Below are 27,352 nucleotides of genomic sequence, written 5' to 3'. Positions count from 1 at the left end.
CTGCTTTATAAATATGGCAATATTGGTGGACATCCTTATGGTTGAGAAAAATAGATCTGACAAATAAATAACCGAGAATTAAAAAATGGATTCTAATTGGTAGAGATGCTTCTTTTGAAGGTTGAGTAAACTATCTATGAATGCGCCTTAAGAAATAAACAGTCCAACTATTCTGTACTAAAAGAACCAATGTCATGTTCTTCCCATTCATTCTGATGGTCACTCAATAAACAAACAGAAAATTGTGACATTTTATCTTTAAACAATCCATCATATTTTCGAGACATTGGATTTTTTGAACAATCAAAGGAGGTCTTATATTTGGAAATCAACAAACTTTACTATTCAGTATTAAGTTGACATAAAAATATTTCACCTGAAAAATCTTGATCAAAATCCTTTTCTTCCATTAAAAGCTCTTCATCAGTAAAATCTGTGGTTTCTTTCTGAGATTTTTTAAGCTGAGCTACTTGAGCATGAACTGCATCTCGTGCTTGATTAATTGCATCTTCTGTGGCACCTGAAAACAAACCGATGAGTTATTATAAGAATTGTCACACAGTACATATACCTGATGTATTCCTGGAAATTAATATTTGGATAGTAAAATATAGTTCCATCTATCCTGAAGGACATTCAAATCTGTCAAATAGCATCAGGTGTCCTAGAAAGAGTAGCTATGCATCAAAGTCAGTATTTCATATGTGAACTATAAAAGGAACTTTGATCACAATGATTTCCTATCGAAAAAAAAGATTTAGCTATTTTTCTCAAGTCCTACAGAAAAGTTAACAGACTGAATTGAAGTGACATTTACCATGTTCAATTGCTGCCTTAAGAGTAGCGTCAGCATGTGTTGATCCATATGGATTTCTGAGTAACCTTCGTCTTCGTCTAGAATCATCTTCCCACACATCAAGCTTCCAAAAATCTAATTTTCTACAAAAAATATCAAGCCCACCAATTACTTATCATATTTTAGGCAATATTATGTTTATGTTTAAGGTGTGTTACATCATCTCTAGCAAAAATAGAGATATTTCAATAATATGATTGTCCATAGAGGTGTTTAGCAGAACGTGGAAACTTGAGGTTCACGAGAAAAACCCATAAGGTTGGGCAGGCTACCTATTCCTTGTAACGTACAAATTTGGGATCAATACCTTGCCATATAATGATTCACTGACAGACCTTATGATCTAAAGAGAATGCTCTGGACAACTCACTCCCCACAATTTACAAAAGATTAAAATCACTTACGCTGCTTCACCACCACCCCAAGCTCCATGTTTGTTCGTTAAAATATTTACAATCTTTTCACGAAGTTTGAGTGCTGCTGAATGATCTCGCCTTTTAGCAGACATGATCAGATGATCACACAATCTTTCTTCTTGTTTACGATCTAGCATTGTCTGAGCACATAATGACTGTAAAAAAATGGAACCAAAAAAATAATTGGTGCTTAGCGAAATACAATACAGTAATCATTTTTTGATACTGCAACTAGATACTGAAAATAAAGCATGCTTGGCAAAAAGGTTAGTGAAGGGACACTTTTTCAGACAGTATTTCAGAAAACCATTCTTACAATATTGTAATCATTTTTGATGATACTGCAACTAGATACAGAAAATAAAGCATGCTTGGCAAGAAGCTTAGTGAAGGGACACTTTTTTAGACTCTATTTCAGAAAACCATTCTTGCAAATAAAAATTACACTTTACTCTAAAAGTTGAAAGTTTTATTTTAATGTTAAAATACCTCAAAGTCTGCATGTTTCTGTACATCCTCTGCCCGCATTCTGTTTAATATAAACTCTGCTTCATTGGCTACTCTAACAATATGATCTCTTGTGGCATGAGCTAACAATCTGAAAATATAGATGGGGGTTTGTTAACTCCAGTAATCACCCACAAGCAGCAAGTTTCAAAAAACTGATTATGAACTCTGTTAAAAGTTTTAAAAGTAAAATTTTGAACAGAAAATTAACTTATGAAAGCAATCGAAATTTATGATCCTAAAAGTTCAAATTAAAATAGTGTGCTCCTTGTCCCAATAAGCAATCTTATCTAATTTTAGTTAATTTTATTGAGAACTTTGTCTTGTATCACATTCAAACACTAAGTTGTAATAAATTTATCTTGTTCACAAACTTTAACAGTCAAAATGTGAACAAAAAGATAGATCTACAAAACACATTCAGAATTTATGATCAGAAAATTTTGAATTTCAATAAGGTTCCCACTTGTACACTAATGAATAATCCCAACAAGATCTAAAAACACAGACCTTTGCCCTGTATCGTGTTCACAAAATTCCATAAATCTGGGGATAATATAATTCTAATATTTCTGATCAAAAGTGTGCAGAGCATTCCCAAGAAAAGTTTGACCAACACAGCTGAACAATATAGGTTCACATCAAATGTGGGCATATAAAAACATCAAAACATATTATTTAAATAAACATATAAAGAAAAGACAGGCTATTAATGAAGAAAAGACAGGCTATTAATAAAGAAAAGACAGGCTATTAATTTGATGCTACTCCAATAAACGAAATCATGATTAAAGTTAAACTGTCAATTTTCAGATTCCGAGTCGAACAGTTCCACCAAGATTTCACTTTCAAATTTCCAAATTTATACTATTTATTAGATTTCAAATGATAACTTGATCAAAATGCCATGAATGTCTTACCTTCCTTCATTGACTAATTCTATGAAGGCCAAACCGGCATGTTTCTGTAGAGAATTCTGCCATTCTTGAGAACACAACAACATGACCAACTCAACAACTGATTGACTTTGTTTCAATGTTACTAAACCTAAAATAAATTTGAAGAAATATCAATAACCAGTAGAGAATATATACAGAGATGTAATGAAAACATACCACTGAATTGACTGGACTGGCAGTGATTTTTGGTAGACACAAGAAAATCAGCAACAACCAATGTGGGCACAAGGAGTAACGTCATTGAGACCAATAGATCCAATGTAAGTCGGCTGGCAAATGGTCCAGCAGACTAAGCATAGTCGGGCATGAACAGTGTCAGAACTGATGAACCCATATGGACCCCCTCACAGTAGAATTCATTCATTTATAAAAGGGGTGTGTTTTTATCGCATCTCCGTATATTAAAAAAAACAACAATATATCTTTTGATTGGAATTTCTGAAACATCATTAAAGAATATATTAAAGTCTATGATCACATGACTTACCTCCTATGAGCAATTCTTGGCCATGTGATCCGATCAGTGTTTTAGATAAAAAGGGAGCAAAATCCACAAAGATTTCTCTTAATAATGGTGCTACTGATCCTAAAGCTCTCTCAAGACGTTCTGTCAGAGTTCCACTATCACCATGATCTAAAGAAACGGGCAGGTTATGTACAGGAACTGGTATGTTATTACTCAGTTCTAATTTAGTGGGTTTTGAGGCATGTTCTCTATCAGCACTGGCTTCTGTTCTATCTTGAATACTAATAGAGGCTATAGGAGCATCAGTGTTGGAAGTTTCTGCACCCTCTGGATCATCCTCTCTGGTGTGTTGAATTGTTGCTGAGTCGTCTTTTTCATCTTCAGTAGTATCTTTTTCTTCTGATGCTGCAACAGCTTCTTTGGGAGAGTCATCTTGTTCAAACTTCTTGATATCAGATCCTTCAGTCTTTTCTTGCTTTTCATTATCTGTTTTCTGAGATGGTTCTGTACTGCTCTTGTCACCTTCAGATATGTCCTTTCCTGAATTTTCTGCAATTTCTGCTGTTGCTGAATCAGTAGGTTTACTTTCTGGTTTGGTTTCTGTTTCTGCAGGTTTTATTTCAGGTTCTTCTTCTGGAGATTTGACTTCTGCTTTAACCACCTCTGTCTTTTCATGATCGACTGGTGTTTTATCCTTGGTACCATCATCATTACTCTCATCGAGTGTAACATCTTCAACTTTTACTGCTTGTGCCACTTCCGGTTCTTCTTTAGATTCTTCTTTCTTTTCATCTGATTCTCCATTTACAGATAATGTCTTGGCATCTTCTTCAAGTTTGGCATCTTCTTCAAGTTTGGCTTCTTCTGTTTTGGTTTCTTCTGTTTTGGTTTCTTCGGAATCATCCTTTGTTTCTAAAATGGAAATGCTGGGCAATAGATTACTTGTTACTATTTGCATTAATGGTCAAATTTTAAAATTAAAAAAAAGGTAAAATAAAAACATCTTTAAAATGTACCTATTTTCTTCTGTTCATCATCTACTGTTTTTTCCACAGCATTTTCACTTGCCTCTTGAGCTACATCTTCAACATGACCACTTGAAGACCCTGAAAAAGAACCAAAAAACTTGTGAATGAAATGCCTCTATTGGTCCACTTACAATTATTAGCAGAATTATTTTCACAAATGAACTATGAATGACTGTAACATAAATTGGTTAAACGCAACCAAATGAAATATCAAACATTATTGAGACTGCTTTGGTGCCAGCTTACATGTGAAGTCAAAATTTAACGTAAATTGTTTTAGTCTGAATACATAGTAAAATAGATTTGCTAAATTTATAAAAATGTGACAAATACTGAGATACAACAGATTTACAATACAATACAATATACAATTTCAAGCAACAAAGTTAATGACATTTTAGGGATCATATATAGTATCTTAACATTCAGTTCCAATCTCAAAGTCATTGCTCCAGGGCTGACTTATATTACCTTGGCAGTTGCTCAGGGGTATATGATTTTTGGTACCCCAAGATTCAATTTAACCTCATTAAATAGCTATGATGTTAATCTAAAATTAGGGTATACTTGTACGTAAAAAGAATACTGAATCTCGTTCATCAAAATTTCTGTAATGGAATGCTACAAATTTTTGAGTTAAAAATTGTAATCTGTTGTGGGGTTTAGGCTAGGGCTGAAGCACACTGCTTTGTTAAGGAGCATCAAATATTCTTAAGATAACCCTTCTTGGCTCCACCTTCCAATTATGTATTTCTAAAAACACATTTTGAATTAATGTTCATAAAATAGGTATTAAACTCAAAGCAAGGGATATACCAGTACTTTATTTTTAAAAATGTGTAGTCGAGTCATACAAGATAAATCTGTATTAAAATAATTGTGGGTGACAAATAATGTATATATTGTCCAACAACATGAAATTTAAAATAATTGATTAAATTTTTGCTTTGATTTCCAAATTATCCGGGATGGGATGATGTTAGTCCAAGTGGTCTAACATGATCTCTTTAGATCCAAAGGTCTTTCATCGAATTTGATCCAATGCTAGTGTCATGATTTTGATCCAATGCTAGTTCGTGACAAGTTGGGAATGCAGCAATTAATGAAATGTCTCAATGGACGGAATTTATCCTGTGGGTACATTTAGATGAATAAATCAATAATCTAAATGCACCATAAAATTTTCTAAAAAGCCATGGCTAAGTTTTCAATTAATGGAACACATATCTAAATGATACTGGTATATTGACTGATTCTATCATCCTGTCTCAATTCTACAAAGGCTATTTTCTGAAGTTATTTCCATCACAACAGTCACACATCAGCATCTAAATAAATATTTTTAGGACTATAGATTATCTACACAGTCTTGTTAGTGTGTTGCTTGGGGATTATTTCATTGGATTGTCTAAATAAATAATAAATCCATGCAAACATGCACACAAAACAATATCTAACATCTAGACAGTGTGTACAGGCACCTTTTACAACATCAACTGTTGAATTTTCAGCAGCAACAGGCAGAATTGAAGCGTCCTGTTTTGAGCCTATACTGCTACATGCCATGTGAGCTAATATACTGCCTTCATCATCTTCATTCACTTTTATCACCTCTGCTATATTCACAGTTTCTTTAGATGCTGAGTCATCAGTAGTTTTAATTGAAGATGCTGTTTTATTAATATCTGTCGTGGGTGATGTTACAGGAGGATTTTTTAACTTCTGCCACAGATTGCAAGCTTGTAAACCAGAGGGAGAATTATTAGTTGTTACAATAGTTTAATTAGGAAAGGGAAAAACTATCTAGTTAGAACAGAGATCTTTGGATGTGAAAGAAAGTACAATTAGAGGAAGTTATTTTTTTTAAAAAAATCAGTTCAATTGTTTTTAAAGCTGAAGAGAGTGAGAGAGAGAGAGAGAGAGAGAGAGAGAGAGAGAGAGAGAGAGAGAAATGGGGTTTTACATCCACTAGACACAAACTAGGTCATTTCGAGACTAGCATATGGTTTAATTTTATTTCAATAAGTAGGGGTCGTTAGCAGTGGGAAGAATCCAGAAGACCCAGAGAAACCCACGAGATTGGAGAGGTGGCCTTACACTTGTCACATACAAGTAGGGAATTGAAACTACATCACTTGACTCAATGACAGACCTTCTGATCCAATGTGCACATTTTAACCCAACCACTTTTAAAGCTTCAAGTCACATCTCCTAACTGCATCTGATTATAGCAATACAAATGACCCATGACATTATAGAAAAGTTTATATAAAAGCATACTATGGTTATTGGTAATAACTAGTATTGTAACTATTATTGCATTTTAAAACGATTTTCCTCTGGATGCAGCAAGAAGGGAAACAACTCCATTATGGTGTATAGTTTCGAGTAATATTTGTGTTTTACAATCACATACATTCATTACAAGAACGGTTACAAGTACTCTTGATAAATTATAAGACATCACAATTCACAAATGTCACTCAATTACTTATGTTCAACCAATAGAAAGACAAAGATAACAGATTATAACATAATTCACGCAATGTGCAAAATCTGAAATACGCTCTGAATCAAGGCATTAATATGACATATAAAATGCATTCATTTCTTGTTTTTACAGTATATATAAGACTTTATTTATATTTTGTTATAATTTAAACATAATGCACTTCAAAATCCTGAGTCCACAGTAAATTTTACTTCTGGTAACTTAGGGTGAAATTTGGGCGATTCTCATGTGGAAATTTTTTCTGTGGATGCAGACTTTTGAAATAGAATTTATCAAATGTCAAATCAAATTTTGTGTAAATATATTTTAACATAAATAAAAACCATCAGAATTGTGGTTTAGAAGCATTTGTCAAATTTCAATATGGATCAGATTTTAGAATTTCTCACAAATATCATTGCAGATCTACTGGAATTAAGATCATGAAGATTGAAAGATGTTTTCACTTTGGCAACAAAACTACAAATTTCAGGAGTTTCTAATGCAATCAGACATCCCGTTACGGAGATGTTACAAATTTCTTTAATCACTATCTCCCACCCATATAAGTATTGTATTGTTCTTACCTGAGATATTAGTAGCAGACGGTGAATTTATTGCTGATCTGGTTGGCGTGGCAGCTGGGCTTGGTGGTTCAAGAATATCTCGGTACTTAGACACCATCAACACAGAGGTAAAGTACACAATAGCCAATGCCAGAAATTGAGCTTGCTTTGTTTCTTCCTTGAAAACAAAAACAAATAATAATTAAATTTTCAAAAAGTAGTGGAAAAGCATAAAACAGATGGATTTAGAAGTAAAAATCTTTGGTCATAAAACTTTCCCAGAAATAACTATACTGTATATTATTTTACAATTTTGGTATAAGATAAAAAATTAATAATTACCACATCTCTATATACAACAGCTCGTAATCTGTTGATATCCATATCTTGTAATAATTTCTCTAAATCTTTTATAGGTGACACTTGACTTCCCATATTCTCTACAATATTCTGAAAATAATTCATTGAAATGACAAAAGTTTACATTCTTGTGACCCAAAATCATATTGCTCTAGTAATTACAGGTAGCCATTTTGCGATGTACTGCAACATTAATTGAAGTAATAAAATTCTATTTTTAATACATTAGGTTTCAATGACAAATTTTCTTAAAATGAACTTCTGTTAGTCTTATTTGTTTCAGGACTTCACTTAGCATAGATCTTTACATAGATCTTCAAGGACTTTTCTTGAAATGAAATGAAATGAAATGGGGTTTAACGTCCTACTGTTCTGCTCCTATACTGGGCTAATGAAGACGGGCATACGCCATACAGTGTGCTATGAGGGAAATTTTGCCCGGGCAGCGGCACTATCGCCTACTCTTATATCGAATTCCAACTGCCAAGGGATCTTTTACATGCATTCTAATGTATACACGGGACCTCCATTCTGCACCACTGACAAGGGGAAACCACGTCGGAAAAGGACTTTTCTTAAAATCAACTTCTGCTTCTTTGTTTCAGGACTTCACTTAGCAAGCAAATATTTCCTTGTATATAATAAGTATCAAATATTTAATTGACATATCATACTTACTTTAGCTGAAGGATGTGATCCTCCTATTAGGGACTGGATTGGGTCCATACCATTGGCTGGTTTTGGTGACATAGTTCCAGATTGTTCTTGAGGAGGCCTTGGTAAGTGACGATGGCGACATTCTAAGCAATTTCTTACTGCAGAAGTACACACTGAAACATACAGGGGATTATGAATTCTACAAAATATTCTAAGAATATTATATCTTTTCATTCGAGACATATGATATAATTATCTTTATCTAGGGTAATTTTTTAAATAATGTTATAACATACAAAAGTCAAAGCAATATTAATTTATCAATTCAAAACTAACATTTTTTTTTAAAAATTTATTTTTAATGACAACTTCAGATTTTAAAAATATTTTAATTACCTAATCTAAGACACTGTCTTAATATTCCACCTGAAGGCATATTCTTTTCTGTTTCAAGTTCAGCAAAGTTTGTGGAACTAGCAAATACCAGAATATCTGTCATATACATAATTCTTTGTAATATTGATACAGCTTGTTCAATACTCAATCCTTGATTTGGTTCCAAAATTTCTATTTCTCCCTGTAAAACAATATATAATTCAACATAGAAACAAATCAATAAAAATATTAAAGTACCTAAAGCTCCAAGACTTGAGTAAAGTATTGAACTGATCTGATCTGGTCTGTTATTTTCATTAATGATGGCACAGGTTCTTTACAACTCTAAATTTTAATTTCATTTTGGCAAAAGCTGCAAACCATTGAACAAAAAAAAAACCCAGTATATCTGAACATTGGCTTTATCTATGAATTTTTCATTCATTTAAATCTATAACCTTATTTTTAACCAGTCATATAGAGGGTAATTTCTACTTAATCAAAATCAACATTGAGATAAATGTGAACCTTGTGGTAACCCATATTCAAATGAAAACTAAGAAATTAGTAACCAATCTGTAAAGTCAGGCTATCACTATATTTTCGGTAGAAAACTTTTTTGTTAAAGGCTACAAGGTTTTTGTTGTGGGATAAGGTATATGGTGACTTACATTTGGCGATGTTGCTGCTGCTAATAATGGTAATAATCCTCCACACGATGTTATCAGATTATCTGCTAGTTGTGATATCATGTGAGTAACATTTACAACGTAAACATGATTCTCACCAGAATTTACAAAATCTATCACATTCCGTGTACTATGACTGAAAGAAATTATATTGAAATTTATTCAATAACTTATACACTTAAAATAAATATATTTCTCTCTAAAAAATAACATGACAGAATGCTTATAAAATTACATAATTCAAATTATAAACAAATAAAAGGTAAAAGAACAATAAATAATTAAAACTACCGATGTAGCCATATAAAATTACAAATGTGGAATGACGCAGGATTTAATGTTTTAACACAAAACCTCAGTCAATCTCAGATATACATAATTTCAACATTTCCACATATTCTTCTTTGATTTTTAACTGTCTAGGTTTCATTTACATTCATGCCAATGTGTACACTGTATAACTGCAACATTTCGTCAGATCACTGTCTACCTCGTCTCTCTCTGACAAATGTAGTACATGAGATTAACAGATTTTGTATTAATCGATCAATAATAACTTTTCATGAAGCTTTGATACAGACTGTTGATTATTTGTTATTCTTGAAAATCTGCCAACACATAATCTTTGTATGATTTGCTCTGCATATTATCAAATTAATATTGAATTAACACCAACCTTTTCCAGACTTGTATGTCTGTTTCTACAGCAAACAAAAGATCAGATAATAACTTCTGATGTAAGTATGACCATCGGAATTCAGGAATTCTAAATGGAGGAGCTCGGGGACCAGGACTGAATATAGGTTGACCCCCACGACCCTTGGATGCTTCTTCTCTGACTTTACGATCTTCTCCATGACCATTTGACTCTTGGTTACTAGTGGACGGTGCACTTTGTGCTGGGGCCTCTGTTTCAGGGGCATCTATTTTCTGTGCTTTAGTCTCCTCCACAGGACTTTCAGAATTTGATGCCTCTGACTGATTTTTGGATTCAGATGAGTCAACAGCCTGTTCAACAATCTCATTAACAATTGCACCTACATCTACTTCACTATTATTTTCATTTTTATTCTCTTGGTCATCTACATGGGAGTCTGGTGCATTCTCTCCCTCAGCTGCTTCTCTGGTCTGTTCTTGGGGCTTTGAATCCTTGGCATCGGGAGCAGCAGTAGACTCGCCATTTTGGGTAATTTCTGGAGTGTCATTGTTAGATTCAGTGATTTCTGTAATTTGGACAGTACTCTTTGGGGGTTTCTGTTGTTGTGTATTGTCTGAGAGACCAGAGATGGTGCTGATGGGTCTCTGTCGTCTCTCCTGAGGATCAGAGATGTCATCAACTCTCTGTTGTTCGTACTGTTTATACATGTTAGACATATGCTGCCGGAAATCTTCATATGCAACCTGTAACAATAGTGAGCAATGCCGAGTTTTAAGTCGTGAATAGAAATGTTTATTGAAAAATTGACAGGTTTCAATATTCAAAGTAATAAACAGGAGAGTGATATGAACATTTACCTATCCCCATTTTGGCATTTTGGATTTGGATAGTAAACAAATCAAAACATGTCATCCATGGCAATTTTAAATTGAAAATTGTTTGATTGAAGCTCAAACTAAACTCAGAGATCAATATAGGGCAGTTCAAAAAAGAGGCATGGTTTTAGCATAATTTGACTTCAGTATGGATCCAAGATGTGAATTTTTTTTACACTGAAGTAGTGCTTCAAAGGAAATCATACAAACCTTGGAATGTAAAATGGCGAGAGTATCAATCCATACTCTCCATCCACCAAACTCAAACTTAATGGCATGATGTAGTAGCATACGGAACAAAGCCATCACCATATCTGTTACACGTTGTTGCTCACTGTTTTTAGGGTAAATGTAGGCCATGGAGAACAACCAATCTTGCCATACAGACATTTGTAACACAGTTCTGAATAACAAAACATGAGACTCTGTAAAAACATTTTTTCATTGAAACTCTCTTGCCACTTGATTTGCATTTAAATCATCATGCTGATAACCATGCTGGTTATGAATGAGGCAGGGTATGCTTACTCATTCTAGAAATCTAAAACCATTTCTCATTTGACTTCATGTGACTAACAGAATTTTGCTGTTCTTTTGATCTTGAGAAGTAATGGCGAAAAATAATATATGAGCCAATTACTTATGTTCCACAATAGATAATTGTTAAGCTTATATCAATTTTAAATTCCAGCAGATTGTTAGCCACACGGTTTCAGGTCCTTGTAATTGGAACTTAGCACATACAAATGTACAACAAACACACAGGAGCTAAAGATTACCAGCAGACCTAATGTCCTTATTTTTGTGGTCAGCAATTACCTACCTTCTATTTTCTTTATTATTATTACACAGTATGGTAAGATCTGATAGGAATGTTTTCTTTACTTCCATAACAGCAGTACTTTGTTTCGATTGACGAATCATCGTTGCTATGACTTTTAATATGGCTGTAAATCAAATTGAAAATGATAAGAAAATTGAAGACAGATTAACAAGTCATATTTTTTAAATTTTTGGTATTAACACTTAGAAGATTAATAATGATCAACCTATATAATATGTATCAACAGGATAATGATAAGTTGACCATAGTGTTTTAAATATTTTGTTTGTACCTGAGTTTTCTATTTTATGATGAGATTCTGGTTCTGGTCTATTATTTGTACTAATCTCTAGTGTTAATCTCTCAGTCAGTGTCTGCAATAAATAATTAAAACATGAAAACATTTATTTGACCAGATTACATATTTTTGTAACCCCATTAACAACCATTTATTAACAATAGTTTTTTCAGGCAACAAAACTTTGCTCATCAGGAGCTTTGTGAAAGGATTTACAATGTTGCTCAATGAAGACATAATTCCATCACAAAAACATTAAGATTTCAAAGGTGTGCAAGGTTTTGGGAATATATATCTGAACAGAATAACAGAACAGTGGCCAAAGGGACAAAAAATATTTCTACACAAAATATGGGCATACAAAAAGTGAATTTTTAGTTATTTAATAATTATATCACACTTATATTAGAATGGGAAAATAGCCCAAAAATCAAATTTTCATGAAAATAAATAACCCATACCTCTATAAGTTGTTGATACACAGACATGGTGATCTGATTGGCATTTAACATCAGACGTTCCCCAACCAGAGAGAAGAGGTTATGTGGTGACATACTGTCTTGTTTCCGTCTGGAAAAAAAAAAAAAAGTCTAATGATCTAGAGAGTTGATAATGGGATTTTCATGTGAATAAATGTCTAAATAATACTTTATATAACATTTGAAAACATAAGAAAGACCTGCAAAAGGCAGATTCAGCTCTTACATAATGTATTTTTAATAGAAATTGACTCCAGCCTTTTCCAAAATTCTGGTTTTCAAAACTAAATTATCGCTATCCACTTAATGTTACTTATATTTACCTGTGTGTACTTCTCATTAAGAAAAATCCCAACAGTTTCAGAGTATGAAGTCTTAATGATTCACTTTCCGAGGCTAATAATTTAAATACAGTTCTGAAATAGAGAATTCAAGAAAACATAAATTACCCATTATATATCTTTAAATAAAGAATGCCATTCTAAGAATATAGGTCCTCATAAAGAAATTAAGAAAAATTGAATGTTCATTTGCGAAAATATTCCACAATGGAGAACAGAAAAGGATGTGTCTGGAATAGAAAGGATACACTAACTGATTGCAAACCTCACCATACAGCGTAGTGGACGCTTACGGCTAACCCCCGGATCCATTCACTTGATTTGATATTTGTTTATTTGGTGCAATGTCTATTTTCTGTCTTGTCCGCAGGTTTATCTTGTAGATTTTTGTTTTGCGTGTAGTGCGGTCCTCCTGCACATACTATTGAAACTACAAAATTATTTGTTTCCACAACTTTAGACATTTATTTCCGACTTTAACTTCTTGGTAGAATCATCAAGAAGTGTCACAAGAAGTATTTAGGTAGGGTAGTCATTTTTAATTTGATGTTTGAACATACCTAACACCTTGTTTTCTATCAAATGCTGGAACCATTGAAGCAGGATGTTCAGCCATTAGTTGCACCAGTAATTCTAATACATCAACTAAATTATCATCCTAAAATTGAAAATTTGTTGACCATGTTTTATCCCATACAGTTAAATTAAGTTCTATTTTCAGGTTGTTTACTACATGTTGGTCTCAAAATAGTTTAGTAATGCACAGATTGTGATTGGTCGACTGTATATCTTTGAAAGGCTTTGAATATTCAGACATGAGATAGGCTGTCTAATCAAGGCAAAAAAACGTTTTTTTAAAAATATGTCTTCAGATACTAACAGAAAATAACATCTAGTTTTCATTACAAGGTTTTCTACAATGCTTTGAAAGTTATTGACATTAAGATCAGTCACATTGCTCACTAAAGGGATGCTCGATTGTCTGTTGAGAAATGCAATCATGTGACGTATAACTCAGTCTTGTCACACTTCTGTCAGTCCCGACAACTGAGGTGGTGTGAGTAGAATCGTGATGTAATTAAGCACAACAAATATGTCTTTTCACTCGATTGTCACTGTTTTTGGGTTAGACAGAATTCAATTCCGAAATGTTCAATTGAGCATCCCCCCTAGTCTGTATACAGTTATTGAAGGGGAGGCAACTCTTTTTTTAACTAAAAATATCTCCTATTTGGTTAACCTGGAAAGTAGTTCTTTCCATAAATAGCCTGTCTCCCCTGTTTCCTTTTTCTGAATTATGTAATCAACAGATCCCTGATACTTAAATAGGCTAACACAAAAACTGAGACAACCTACCTCATGTAACGTTGTAAGGTAATTGAGCATACTTTGTAATTCATCCTCTAGAATTCCATGGCCTTTTAATATTAATTCTTTTACATACAGTAACATAAAGGATCTTAATTTAACTATTTCATCTCTTGTGGGCCTCGGACCATCTGTAATAAAATTAAATTATCACAATTAATCCATAACAAATGATCGCTTTCCATGCAGATCTACTCTTATCATTTAAACTCATTGAACAAAATGAAAGAGTCTAAATCTAATGGAGAGGAGAGTTTTTCCATACACTAAATTCAAGCTACTCCTCTTTGAATTGAACTGCCAAGTGATCTTATCACCTGTACCATCAATCTGTTACTTAGATCTTAGTTGCTGTTAGTCTGAACAGAAAGCTAGCGACTCTAGCAAATGGGTGTCCAAGTTGAAAACAGTTAATTGTACTTTTGTTGTCAATCTGGCAACTCCTGACAAATGGGCAACCATCATGAAACATACTGATGGCCCTTTCCATTTGTTCAAATTAAAGCTACAACTGCCTTAGAGATATGTTTCTATGACCAGTCTTAGGTCATATATTGGTCAAATAAATCTAATGTTTATCTGAAAGTATGATATTTCTAATGATTAAGAAAGTAAAATTATAGACACAAACTTGTAAAATTAATAATTTTGATATCTAAATAACAGCAGTCTAGTAAATGTGCTCATGCTTCAGCACTTGTCAACCCCATTTACAATTAGGGTGAAGTATCATTCATGATGACATCTGCGTTGATATTTATATGTACATGGTTTGAAATATCTCGCAATATATTGTGATTTTAGTTTGAATATATATATCTTCAATGATTACGAACTTAGAAATTACCCAAATTGACCATTCTTTTTGATTAGGAGGGCAGAGAAGATAAAATAATAATAAAATTTAGGATTTCTTTTTCACAAACCTGTTCCTTTTGGTGTTATACCACTCCTGTTTTGTGGATTAACGACCCAGTAGTAGAATTTAAGAGTATGCATGGTCTGTAATACAGCGCTAACACGTCTGATACTGTTATATATCTGAGCATCATTGATAAATTCTGTTGCTAGGTAACAATATAGCTTAGTCTGAACCTGTAATAAATAAAAAGACGTGAAATGGGGGTTAACGTCCTACTTTTCTGCAACATCCTACTTTGATTACTTCTATAGATTTTGATAAATATGGAAACATGATTGGCACCACCACTTATATTTTCAGATACTGTCATGAATGAAATGGACAACCGCATTTCTAATACCAAGAGCTGCACCTAATTACATTTATCAATCTCTGATCAGGATATATTTATTATAATTCATATTATAAACATATAAATTTAAATGATATATATTTCAGTTAATAAAAAGGGTTTTTTAGTGTTTCTTAAGCCGTGAAAATTTTATAACTTAGCAAAAAATGCAAATGATGCATCACTACTTCAAGACATCATCCTCACCATAAATACCACAAATATGGGTAGATTTATAACACATGCTGGATTTTATCTGGCAAAAAGATCTTATGAACATACCTCTACAGACGCATGGATCCATAATGTAGGATTAAAGAGTATGTGATCAAACAAATGTTTCAACAGAGCTCCACCTGTAGGTAATTCCACTAAATATTTTGTTAATTTTAAAAATGCTTCTAATACAGCAGGAGTTATGTGATCTCTTGATGACTGAAATAAACATAGAATTAAATAAAGTATAAAATGTTTTGTCTATTGAACATTTGAATATCAGAAGAGAGAGAGAGAGAGAGAGAGAGAGAGAGAGAGAGAGTACATTTCAGGACTTACAACAACACATTCTTTAAAATTCTGAACAGATCTTGCATACCAGGAAGTACAAGTATAATTCTTCAAGCATTTAATATGACTAAAATGTATGTAGAAACAAAACAAAATGGGGTTTAACATCCTACTTTTCAACACCATTGAGGCTAATGAAAATAGGCATATGCTATATACTATGATTAAAATTTTGCCTGGACAGAGGCCCTAATGTCTACTCTTATTTTGAGTTCCAACTGTCAAGGGTTCTTTCATGTACATGCACACATGTACATTGGACCATTGTTTTCTGTCCATCTGAATGACTCGGGAAAACAATGCCGGAAAATCATGATCGAACATGTGACATACAGGTTAACGAGCCAGCTCCTTACTGACTGAACCACCGCAGCTCCCTGTTTGTAGAAATATTGTGGGTTCCTTACCTTTTCTAGTAAATATGATATAACAAGAAATCCTTTATTTTGTAATAACTGTTGCTGTATATTGGATGAACTTTCTATCAGATCGCATAATAATCCCATTAAGTTAGCACTGAAAACAGAATGTTAATTATCACCAGTAGCATAAAATACTGCATTATTACTTGTAATTACACTCTTTTATCAATATAATTTTGTATTCTTGAAGTAAATATAAGCGGTTTTAATCATTATAAAACAAAGCCTATTCAAGCATGGAACAAAGTGTCTCTCTTACCAGACTCAAAATATATGAAAATATAACAAAATTAATTAACATGTCAGAAAGACGCAAGAAAAAATCACTCATTTCCCATATTTCTATTCTTAAGCCTACACATCAGAGATATATATATCATATTGATTGGGTTTCACTTCTTGGCACTGTTTGGGTTTACAGACTACATAACCATTATAGCAAGTCCCTGACACAAAAGAGCTTCACGTAACACCTTTATAGAACAAAGCTGGTCACCATCCTTATTTTGAAGCCTGTCCTCTAAAAAAAAATTTCAGCTGTACTTTTGTATTCATCAATAATGATATAATAATGCAAGTTATCATTTGTTAACTCTGTGACTATAAAAATAGACAGTACACACAATAAAAAGTTGTAAATAGACTAGATAAGTTTAGGGGTGATCAGTTGTAGGTTGGATTTGTGATCTCATTGTATACATTATACTGAATATGATTTTAAGGAAAAAAAGACAACACAATTTATATGAAAAACAATTACTGGTTTATGCACATACAGCACAGGTGGTTTTAATGGTATAATGAACTTTTATATACAATCAATCAAGTTTTTATCTTACTTACCAGGTATTGGTATTCACTACAGTTGTATCTTCTTTACCAGAATCAACAGGTAAATCTAACTGACCAAACAAGGGAAATAATGTCTGAAATAACATAAAGCAATATATGACATTATCAATAAGTAATATCAAATTCAGACTGGACAATAATCATAACAAATCAATTAATCATAATATGTATCTTATTGACAATAACTTTTGAACCAATACAAGTACTGTACTGAAATAATATAATATATTCCAAATTAATGGCAAAGTTAATCAACAAGTTACTTCAACCGCCATTTATACGAGAAACAAGAGCGATTGTAATTGGAGGGATTTACCACCCCTTATCAAATATCCTTGACTGAAGCACTATAATATTGCAGTAATGGCAACATGTGGACTTTTAACATGATTATCAGAATAATGAAAATTTCATGTATTGTCAAATCCTAGGAACCATCTGATTTATTAACATTCTAATTTGTAGAGACTGAATAAATTACTAGTCAAAAAACTATTTAGCGGATTCTGTTTAATTTTCATCGTAAAAAAATATAATGGTTAATTCTAGGAATACTGTAAAGGATGAAAATATTGCCTGCAATTTATCGATGCTAAAAAATAACTATACATAAGTTACATTACCTGTACACCACCTAAAGAATGTAGAGTACTGTGAATGGAATGGGTAACAACTGCTTTAACATCCTGAAACACATCAATAAATATTTTATATCAAAAATTGAATGAGATATGACTAACATTTTTAATGCATAAAACAAAATTTTGCTTATTGAAATACAATTACTTATCTTTGTATAAATTGTCAAAGGTTTCTTTTTTAATCAAAAGAAAAATAGTTTAATCCACGTCTATTACACTGTTTGGGGGCTTGACTGGGATACAAAGACATAAGTCTTCTGAATATGATTTATCTTATGATTTAGGAAATACATTGAATATATTTACATTATGGTGGTTACTAAACTTTATATAAAAGTTTAATGTATTAATTTAATGGTAGTACAAGTAGATGATCTTACAAACTATATTAAGTTTGTTTTTTTGTTTTTTTAAAAAAACATAAAGTTACTCACCCCTGACATAAGAGCATGTGGTGAATGGACAAAATGAGATGGGTTTCCTTTAGGTGATGATTCTAAACACAGTTGACTGTCACAAGCAATAGGATTATACATAAATACTATAGTGGACGTTAATTTACCATCATATAGTACCTACAAATATATCAGATAAAACTATGACAAATATAAAAATTATCAGACACATAAATTAAAATGTGGGGCAAAACACAATTACAGACTATGATATGGAAAGGGGTTTAAAAAGAGAAAACACACAATTTTTGTATTTTTTTTACAAATCAGTTATTTTGTGACTAACATATCATATAATATTACGTTTGCTTTGGTTCGGGTTTATTTAGAAGGATACTAGAATCCGAGGTGAAAACCCAATATGTTATCTATCAGATAATTAATTCATAAAAATGACACCAGCCATGAGTTTATTGACACCCAACAAAATGGTCATTTTAGGACAAAATATTATTAGACTTCTAAGATTTTTTCCAGCCACGTTTATCGCCAAAATAAATTTCTAATTGCTACTTTCAATTTTATTTTGTAAATTGTGACTTTGATGACTGACAGAGTGAGCCCTGCCTTCTCTAGTACAATTATGGTATCTAATTCACAATTGGCTAGTTGACATACCTCCCTAGCTATAATCATGGACATAAATAATACATTGATAAATTATAAAAATGCTAAGCAATAAATAGTAAATAACAAAATCTACAGAAACAACATGCATACATACAACAGATTAAAACCATCATGCCAAGAGAATGTTGCAATATAGATACAGAGTGTCAAATATAAACAAATTAGAGCCCTGTTTCATTAGACACTGTTGTCCAGATTACCTGAACTACAGAATAAATAATCTATGTATCTAATAAATATGTTTTGGTTATTTGGTTAATCTACAATGTTTTAGTTACAATACAGTGTGTATAAGTAATCTTACTGGGTACCCTGTAGTAATATTTAAACATATATAGTTTTGCACAGTGTAATGGTACTGATAATGAAATATATGCGATATTCACTCTGTGTATATTCATGCTTGTGAAAGGTGAAAAATGTGTATATCTCTGTGTAATGGTGTTCAATTATTACAATGTCAATGTAATGGTGTTCAATTATTACAATGTATAAAGTTTCATAAGCAATGTTTACTTCATTATGTTCACCTATATTGTACAAAGTTTAATAAAGGTGTTATGTTTACAAAATAATGTACAAAATAGATCCTATTAGGCGATTGTCTGTGCACAACATCCCACCACAACAACAAAAACATAGACGGTGAAGTACGGGATATAAATAACAAACAAGATGTTGTCATGCAATAAATGCCTAAATTTTGCAAGAGATGGAAAAAGAACTGGGAAAATTATCATCTCATGACCCCAATACTACAAATTAAATTTGAAATAAATAGATTCAAAAGTGTAGCTTCTATCACATTCATTTCATACAGTTTTTGGCAAAGCGGTTAACTCCAAAACAGAAGGTTGTGAAATGCAATGCTTCACACCAATCACATTCACAACCTTTTTTGCAAAGGGGGCAAAAGGTCACAGAATGTTTATTATTGATCGGGTTTGTCCTCTCATGACCCCAATGTTTTAAACCAAATTTTTAAAAAAAGGTGGTTATAAAATATAGCCTTTATCGAGTTCACAAGATTTTCAGAAAAGGTGGCATAACTCCATATATATCATCCAAATTAGACAAAAGTTATGGCCTCTAGAGAGTCCACAAACTTTGAACATATTTCACATTTTGCTTCAAAGGCACCAGTAGGAAGTTAAACCATATTTCATTTCAGAGACAGGGGGCATAACTCCTGAACAAAAGCTACGATGCACACTAAAATCGAACACATCAGAGATCTTTGGGTTATAAAAATAGATTTCAAAATCGGATTTAAATTGAAATCTCTAAAGGATCCACAATCTAAAAATGTGATTTTTCGTACAATCAAGGGCAATAATCCATCTGAGATCTTTGGGATATAAACATATATTTCCCGTTTTGTCAAAATACGTCCCCATGAAAATGTGGTTAAAAACAAACACAAGGGAACAATGCAGTTGTGTTCTCTGAGAAAGTAAGTCTTTACACTTACTAAACGTTAGATGCTATAAAAGATGGTTTTGTGATACCCTTGACGTTGTTTTTAACCACTACTCCTACTGGTGTCACTGTACCCAGTTTATTATGACTTGGATCCCATCAAAGTTTATGTTATTTAAATGGTTTTGGATTATTCTCTCTCTCTATTATTTTTGGGATTCACTTGAAAATGTGGGTGTATTATAAAACGATCTTTACTGATAGTGCTGAGATATATTATATATTTCAATGTCTGGATGACGGTCATAAAATATTTTGAAAGCGGATTCTGATTAAGCTTAGATGGTAAGTACATTGTAGTCATGCCAACAATATACCTTTATCCATAGCCAAGAATCTATCATAAAGTGTAAAGCTCTGACACTTAAAACATATAATTCTCGTAAGCTGGAGAATAGGTTATTTTACTGCACATTATTCATTGTAAGGAAAATCTTTTACCTTTACTTGTAAATTAGTAGCCTACAAAAGGTGAGGCATTTCTTTGTTTAATTAATTAGGGTAAGATTACTGTTTATAACAATTAAGACAATATATCAGTACATGCAAGTTAGTGAGATAAAGAACTAAGTACAATTAGAAAACTACAAGTTGACACCATGCATGCTACACCAAATATGATCATACCCGTTTATGTACTTCAGCTACACTTGTTAAACTTTCATTCTCAAAACGGAATTGACTCTGGAAAAAGGGGAGTTGAATTTATGTTTTATGATGAATATCAAAACCAAAATATTATAATGCAAAATAAAAATATTCTTAATATAGAATAAAACATAGATATACTGAAAACATGGCTTTGATTCATTATTATTGATATTGTGCCGTAGATATTTAAGTGGGGTATTCCCCAAAATACTGCAAATAAGCAATTCTAGGGTATTACTCAACAATGACAATTTGCAGTATGTAATTGTCAATATTTACCTGGAGAATTGCATAATTGATATCAATTGTTTTTAAAGTAAGAGAAATTATCCTCTAAATACCTTATGTCCTGGTCCCAGTTGGTAAATAGCCAGTACATGTTGTGGGAGCAGAGCCTCACTGAATAGATAAACGGTTGATAACTGTCCACAGAACATATTATCAACATCACCATCACTAGTAGCTCCTAATACACATTTATCAAATGGCTGAAATGGCAAAATTTACTTCATTAGATTTGTGAAAGATACAAGATGACTCATTGCAAGAACTGGGAGCGTTTATTAATTCAGATTGACCAGTGGATGACTATCCATCCAAAAAACTTATTAAATCTTAGTATACAATGGGATTCAGACATCATTAAGATAAAATGTACCGGTACCTAAATTTAATCATTTCATATGGTAAGTCTGCAATAAGGGGAAGGATAGTTTTTTCTTTGCCTTCATCCAAAACTAAATGCCAAGAGATGTAGGAATTCCACTTCCAATCTATATGTATATGGTAAGAACATTCTAATCTTGATTCCAGGGTCCTTTAAGAATGCATCCTTTTCACTGGCTAAGAGCTAGAATTTGCACTAGGATCTATACTCAACCAATAAAAGGCTGCATCCTTAAAATATTTCAGCTTAAATTTTCGTGAATAAGGCTGTGTATTACATTACCTAATGCCCAACTAGTACTGTAATGAAGTGGAAATGGTTCTGCCAACCTCCTTCCTCCCAAAAGGAGGCCTCAATTGCTGTAACTTTTATACTGTTCATAATAGTAAGTGCAGTGGGACTTATACAAAACAAATCTACGGACAAGACATAATACGCAGAAATCACAAACAAACGTACATATCAAATTAAGTGAATGGATCCGGGGGGCTAAGTTATCCAGTTAACGAATAACATATAAAGAATGAATATATTGTTTAAAATACTTACATCGCTGGTGCTGACCAACCATGACATGTCCGTTGTGGATACTTGAACACCATCGACATAACATTTAATTTCTGATTTACTCCATCGATTATAGATATGGGAAACAGTTATCATATACCACTGAAAATATAATAGAAAATATCTAATACAAATATCATTTTAATCGTCATTTAAAAAATAATTTATTATTTGAATTTTGGCCATGGTTCAAAAATATTAGCCACAGTCCCGACAGGAAATCTTGCAGTTGGCAAGATATTAATTTTACCTATGTAATATCTATCTATTACATCAGGGATTTACAAGAATAAGAGTCATACAAATATGTTGGTGGTTTTCAAGGAGTAGGTCAGGGCTCAGAATATGCATTAGGATAATTAGGTTAGTCTAGGGCAGTTTTGAATATAATATTATGAAAAGTTTATTGATAGACATAGGGTTACACATCCACTAAAACTAAATGGGTCATTTTGAGACAAAGACACTATATTCTTATTGCAATGATTCCTAGCATGGGATCGCAAATAATGACTCGTATTGATAATAGACCGTACAATTCAAAGTGAAAGCGTAAGAGCACTGCCCTAATCTCCCATTCAAATCAATGGAAGTCTCATCAAAGGGTACATGCAGAAAAGTAGGATGTTAAACCACATTTTATTTTGTTTCATTTATAGGGTATAAATACAAATAAAAACAAAAGACAAAACAAAACAAATTAGACTGTTAATAATCTGTTTTATATTGAATTTTACAAGGATATAAACAAAAATAAAGAGTTACCTTTCTTGGTAAAAACTCATATTTAACACAATGTTGAAAACCTTTCCCTTTTACTTTCATAGAAGTTATAACCAGGGATTCACCAACAAAATGAGCCGAATAACCAACCCCTTTACTAGTTCGGAAACTGCAAAACAATATGTTAAAAATATAATTAAAGCATAATTCCATATAAACATGAAAATTCCAAGGATTCCTTTTCAAAATCTAGGTATTATTATCGTTTCATTTATATAGCGTTACATTACATATCAAATGTTGCTAAGCATTTCACAAAAACACAAGACTAATCCTCTGAAAAGATGAGTTTTCAGTTTACGCTTAAATATGTGATACCAATTTGATTGGCTAACGGTTACAGGAAGATTGTTCTTTGTAACTATTGGAATTGGTTTTAAAAACTTTACGAAATCAAAATTGAAAGAAAATTACTGCAGAAAGTATCACTGCCATGTCTCTCTGCGAATTTCATTGTTGTCAAAGATAAAACACACTGATATGTTTCAGGAATTACAATCCATTTACACATATGTAACATATACATAGTTTATCTAGGTAAAGGTTATAATTAGATATATTTCTATTAAATTAAAATTACTAAAAAAAGATAATTACCAATAGAGATAGGGTTTTTCTTGTTCAACAGTAACACCAGTTACAGGGTCTAAACGCAACCAGCAAGAGAACGTCCAACCATTGACATAGGGCCAGGTTTTTATAGGTGGTAGAGCAATATGCTGAAAATGTATTTAAAAAAATGTTACTCAAATCATTAAACAAAACGATCTAATAGTATAAGTGGTAAAATCGTAGGGAATACAGCAATACATGTCTGGTGAAAATTTTAAAAAAGATTTAATCAAGTATACAAATTGAGTCTATCTGATGTGTTGTGACCTACATGTATAGAATAATATATCCCTGATTCAAAGAAAAATATCATTTCAGTCCATAATATTAAAACTTGATTTTAACAATTAGTTAGTATCATACAAAATTCCCATTACTTTTCTACTGATTTCATGAAGTCATCTCTTTCTGGCATAAAAGGTTAGCTAGCCGTTTAAGAATAAATATTTTTTTATCCATGAACATGTAAGTCAAGATAGTATCTAACCTAGGCTGTTTTTTTAATCATCTAGCCCTAATTTTTGTTAAATTTTAATTTAGGAAAATAACTATTAGGCTTTTAACACATCAAGGCTAAATTGTTTGTAATAGGTAGTTAATAGTAAATACATAGAAAGGGGAGTAAATTACCAACAAATAATACATGCATAAATGCTGCTTATACAATTTATATAACTTAAATCGGTTTATTATAGTCTAGACTTTGTTGTTTTGTTAACAAAAGCTATTTAATTTAATCTGTCAATAAATATGCCTTTTTATTCTTAAACTTTATCTCAAAGAGCTGGTGATTTAATCTTAGATCTGAAGTCTTAGCTGTTTCAAATCCATTTATCAAAGCTTCAAATATAATCAAATCAAAAACAAGGTATTTAAACCAAGGATACAAAAACAGTTAAAGGGTGAATAAATCCCTTTCCAAAGAGAATTTTAACGAATATTAACAGTCAATTTCAAATGAGATCACTTCATAAATCACCTTTTAAATGGAAAAGACATCAAAATCAATATTTTCAATTTGCGATCTAAATCAGATTTATTTTAACAAATGTATCAATGTTTTATAAGGAATTTTGTTGTGTAAGATTGTTAGTTTGAGAAAATTATACACAGTTATCTCAGCTAGGACTGGCAAGACCAATTACTGTACAGATGCTCCCCAGGAGATTTTGCATATTATAAAAGAATGAATTACGCATTTTAAACAGAACAGTATTTTTTAAGGAAAGGTTCTCGGAAAATACGTAAATGTATGTAATTATGATATCTAAAACGTTTTTGTCCACTGAAAAAACGATATCAATACACTTAATTCTGATTTAATATGAAGATACAAATTGATAGTAGGCACCGACATTGTATCCAAATGATTAATGTCATGGTGCACTACATATTGCGTTATATAGTCAAGCCCTAGTTCTCTTACATGTACATGTACCTTTAGAATAGTTCGCTGCTCAAGACAATTTTTCTGACTACCAATTAACGATTACAAGGTTTTATTCTGTCAGTGTAATAGCTGAACATGGTTGAACTGGCATCTGGTTTAAAACGTTTTTTGAAACTAAGTGTAGCCCCAACAATCACCACACAACTGCTGTTATTGAAATGGTAGGAAAACAAACTCTTATAGCTAAACTTATTGATTTTATCACAGGTCATCTAATCATCTACATGTATAAAGCTAGTGTACTCTGACGTCAGGAGTTTGTCGACATAACTATAAATATTAGTTTTGATTGGTTGATAATTATAAATGGCCGAAAAAATTTAAAATTTTTTAAAACTAAGTCTTTTTTAATAATTTATCTATTATGATTAAAGGGTGTTGGCTCTATTTTTGGAACCTTAAAATACTGAGATACAGGTTTAGCTCCTTTAAGCAAAATAACAAACTTGAGTTAACTTTTCCTTTAACAACGTTTGCATACATTGCTAAACATCTTCACCATCTTTGACTTTCTAGATCAGCAATGTGCAAAAAACCTTCACCACAAAAATTTTGTTTTGTAAGTGAAATTTGATATAAATTTGGTTAATCAACAGAGTCACTGATTCGCGATAACAACTCATGAATTTATAACAAACGCCATCTATCAGAAAATCATCTTATAATGATATTATGTGTCTTAAAGTGAAGCATTCTGGCAACCATAAGCAAAATCTATCTCAATTTAAGTCCGGCCTAGAGTTTTAACAAGCAGTTGCCATGCAAGATATGCCCACATTTTGCAAGAGATGAACAGAGGACAAGCTAAAAACAAGAAGCGATTTTTCATATAATCATGGGCCATAATTCTGGAAGTTACGGTCCGATATGCGTGAATATCTACAGGAACCTAGATCCTCGGGATATAAACATATTTTAAGTTTCATCAAAATCAGATAAAAATGTGACCTCTAGAGCACCCACAACCTTGGTATTACATTCTTTTACACTATTTGCATACAAGGAGTGGCCATTTTGTTGGGCACGTTTCAATCTGATTTTTACGAAATTCGAAATGGGTTATAAACTTATATTTCAAGTTTCAACAAAATCGGATAAAAATTGTGACCTCTATAGGGTCCACAACCTTGATATACCATATTTTTACGCTATTTGAGTATGAACGGCGGCCATTTTGTCTGTCAATTTTGGGCCGATTTTCATGAGATTCAAACTCAGTCGTCCTTAGGGTGTAACGGTGATATAATAATACGTTTTTTTAAATCAGATAAAAATTATGACCTCTATAGGGTCCACAAGCTAAAAACGCGATTTTTCGTACCATCAGGGGCCATAATTCAGGAAATTACAGTCCGATATGCGCGAATATCGAAAGGAACCGAGATCTTTGGGTTATAGACTTACATTTCAAGTTTCAACAAAATCGGATAAATCATAGGTTGCCAGGCAACGAAACATACGCCCACAGCAGCTAAATCGTCCGGGCAGTCAACAAGAGTTGTCGCATATTTTTACTTTTTTCGGTAATGAAACATTTATAATACACTAAAATCTGATTAAAAGCAACAACTCAGAAAACCATTAGAATTTGTTTGGTTTTTATAAAGTTCTGCCCCATGCTAACGTTTTGTATACAAAACTTTTAATACTGTATCATATATTTAGCTGTTCCAAGTCATAAAAATTCATTGAAAATCAATATACTTGTTCGTCTCAAGATCATAAACTCTGTGTATCAATTTAAAGTATATCGGATATTAACTTTGACCTCCAGAGCGTCCACAAGATTTTTTGAAGTGATCAAGGGCCATAACTCTGGCAATAATTATTGGAAATCGCTGAAAATCAATAGGCTTCTTCGTCTCATGGCCTTAAACACTGTGTATAAATTTAAAGTCAATCGTATATAAACTTTGGCCTCTAGAGCGTCCACAAGATTTGAATATTCTTGACAGACAGACATATGGACAAACTCATTTTAACTGTTTTCTGCTCTTCTTAGAAAGGTTGGGGACAACAAATCTGGATATCATAAAAGTGTGATGTTTTGGACAAATGTACCATAATCTAGATGAAGCTTTAGACTCCCATTTCAGCTTTGAAGATGATGG

General features: G+C 32.3%; 1 protein-coding gene across 3 annotated transcripts in view; it reads right to left on the bottom strand.

Moving 5' to 3' along the window:
* The window catches only part of LOC126831042 (neurobeachin), a 121,928-nt gene that overhangs the window by 59,001 nt on the left and 35,575 nt on the right, over positions 1-27,352 (bottom strand). For all 3 annotated transcript variants that reach the window (XM_050561641.2, XM_050561640.2, XM_050561642.2), the window contains exons 6-37: positions 23,777-23,898; positions 23,162-23,288; positions 22,379-22,498; positions 21,504-21,650; positions 21,139-21,195; positions 18,382-18,522; positions 17,930-17,992; positions 17,298-17,380; positions 16,440-16,548; positions 15,748-15,900; positions 15,139-15,307; positions 14,201-14,343; positions 13,405-13,502; positions 12,827-12,919; positions 12,486-12,594; positions 12,019-12,100; positions 11,727-11,850; positions 11,114-11,306; positions 10,047-10,771; positions 9,353-9,506; positions 8,703-8,883; positions 8,328-8,479; positions 7,632-7,739; positions 7,311-7,467; positions 5,714-5,971; positions 4,221-4,310; positions 3,226-4,116; positions 2,700-2,826; positions 1,762-1,870; positions 1,261-1,427; positions 818-939; positions 377-520 (exon numbers count right to left, since the gene is read on the bottom strand). In XM_050561641.2, the coding sequence (XP_050417598.1) occupies positions 377-520; positions 818-939; positions 1,261-1,427; positions 1,762-1,870; positions 2,700-2,826; positions 3,226-4,116; positions 4,221-4,310; positions 5,714-5,971; positions 7,311-7,467; positions 7,632-7,739; positions 8,328-8,479; positions 8,703-8,883; positions 9,353-9,506; positions 10,047-10,771; positions 11,114-11,306; positions 11,727-11,850; positions 12,019-12,100; positions 12,486-12,594; positions 12,827-12,919; positions 13,405-13,502; positions 14,201-14,343; positions 15,139-15,307; positions 15,748-15,900; positions 16,440-16,548; positions 17,298-17,380; positions 17,930-17,992; positions 18,382-18,522; positions 21,139-21,195; positions 21,504-21,650; positions 22,379-22,498; positions 23,162-23,288; positions 23,777-23,898 (5,518 nt within the window). The remainder of the gene's footprint in view (positions 1-376; positions 521-817; positions 940-1,260; positions 1,428-1,761; positions 1,871-2,699; positions 2,827-3,225; positions 4,117-4,220; positions 4,311-5,713; positions 5,972-7,310; positions 7,468-7,631; positions 7,740-8,327; positions 8,480-8,702; positions 8,884-9,352; positions 9,507-10,046; positions 10,772-11,113; positions 11,307-11,726; positions 11,851-12,018; positions 12,101-12,485; positions 12,595-12,826; positions 12,920-13,404; positions 13,503-14,200; positions 14,344-15,138; positions 15,308-15,747; positions 15,901-16,439; positions 16,549-17,297; positions 17,381-17,929; positions 17,993-18,381; positions 18,523-21,138; positions 21,196-21,503; positions 21,651-22,378; positions 22,499-23,161; positions 23,289-23,776; positions 23,899-27,352) is intronic.

Source organism: Patella vulgata, chromosome 8 (genome assembly GCF_932274485.2).
Source record: "Patella vulgata chromosome 8, xgPatVulg1.2, whole genome shotgun sequence".
Lineage (NCBI taxonomy): Eukaryota > Metazoa > Mollusca > Gastropoda > Patellidae > Patella > Patella vulgata.
This window is presented reverse-complemented; position numbering and strand designations above follow the sequence as displayed.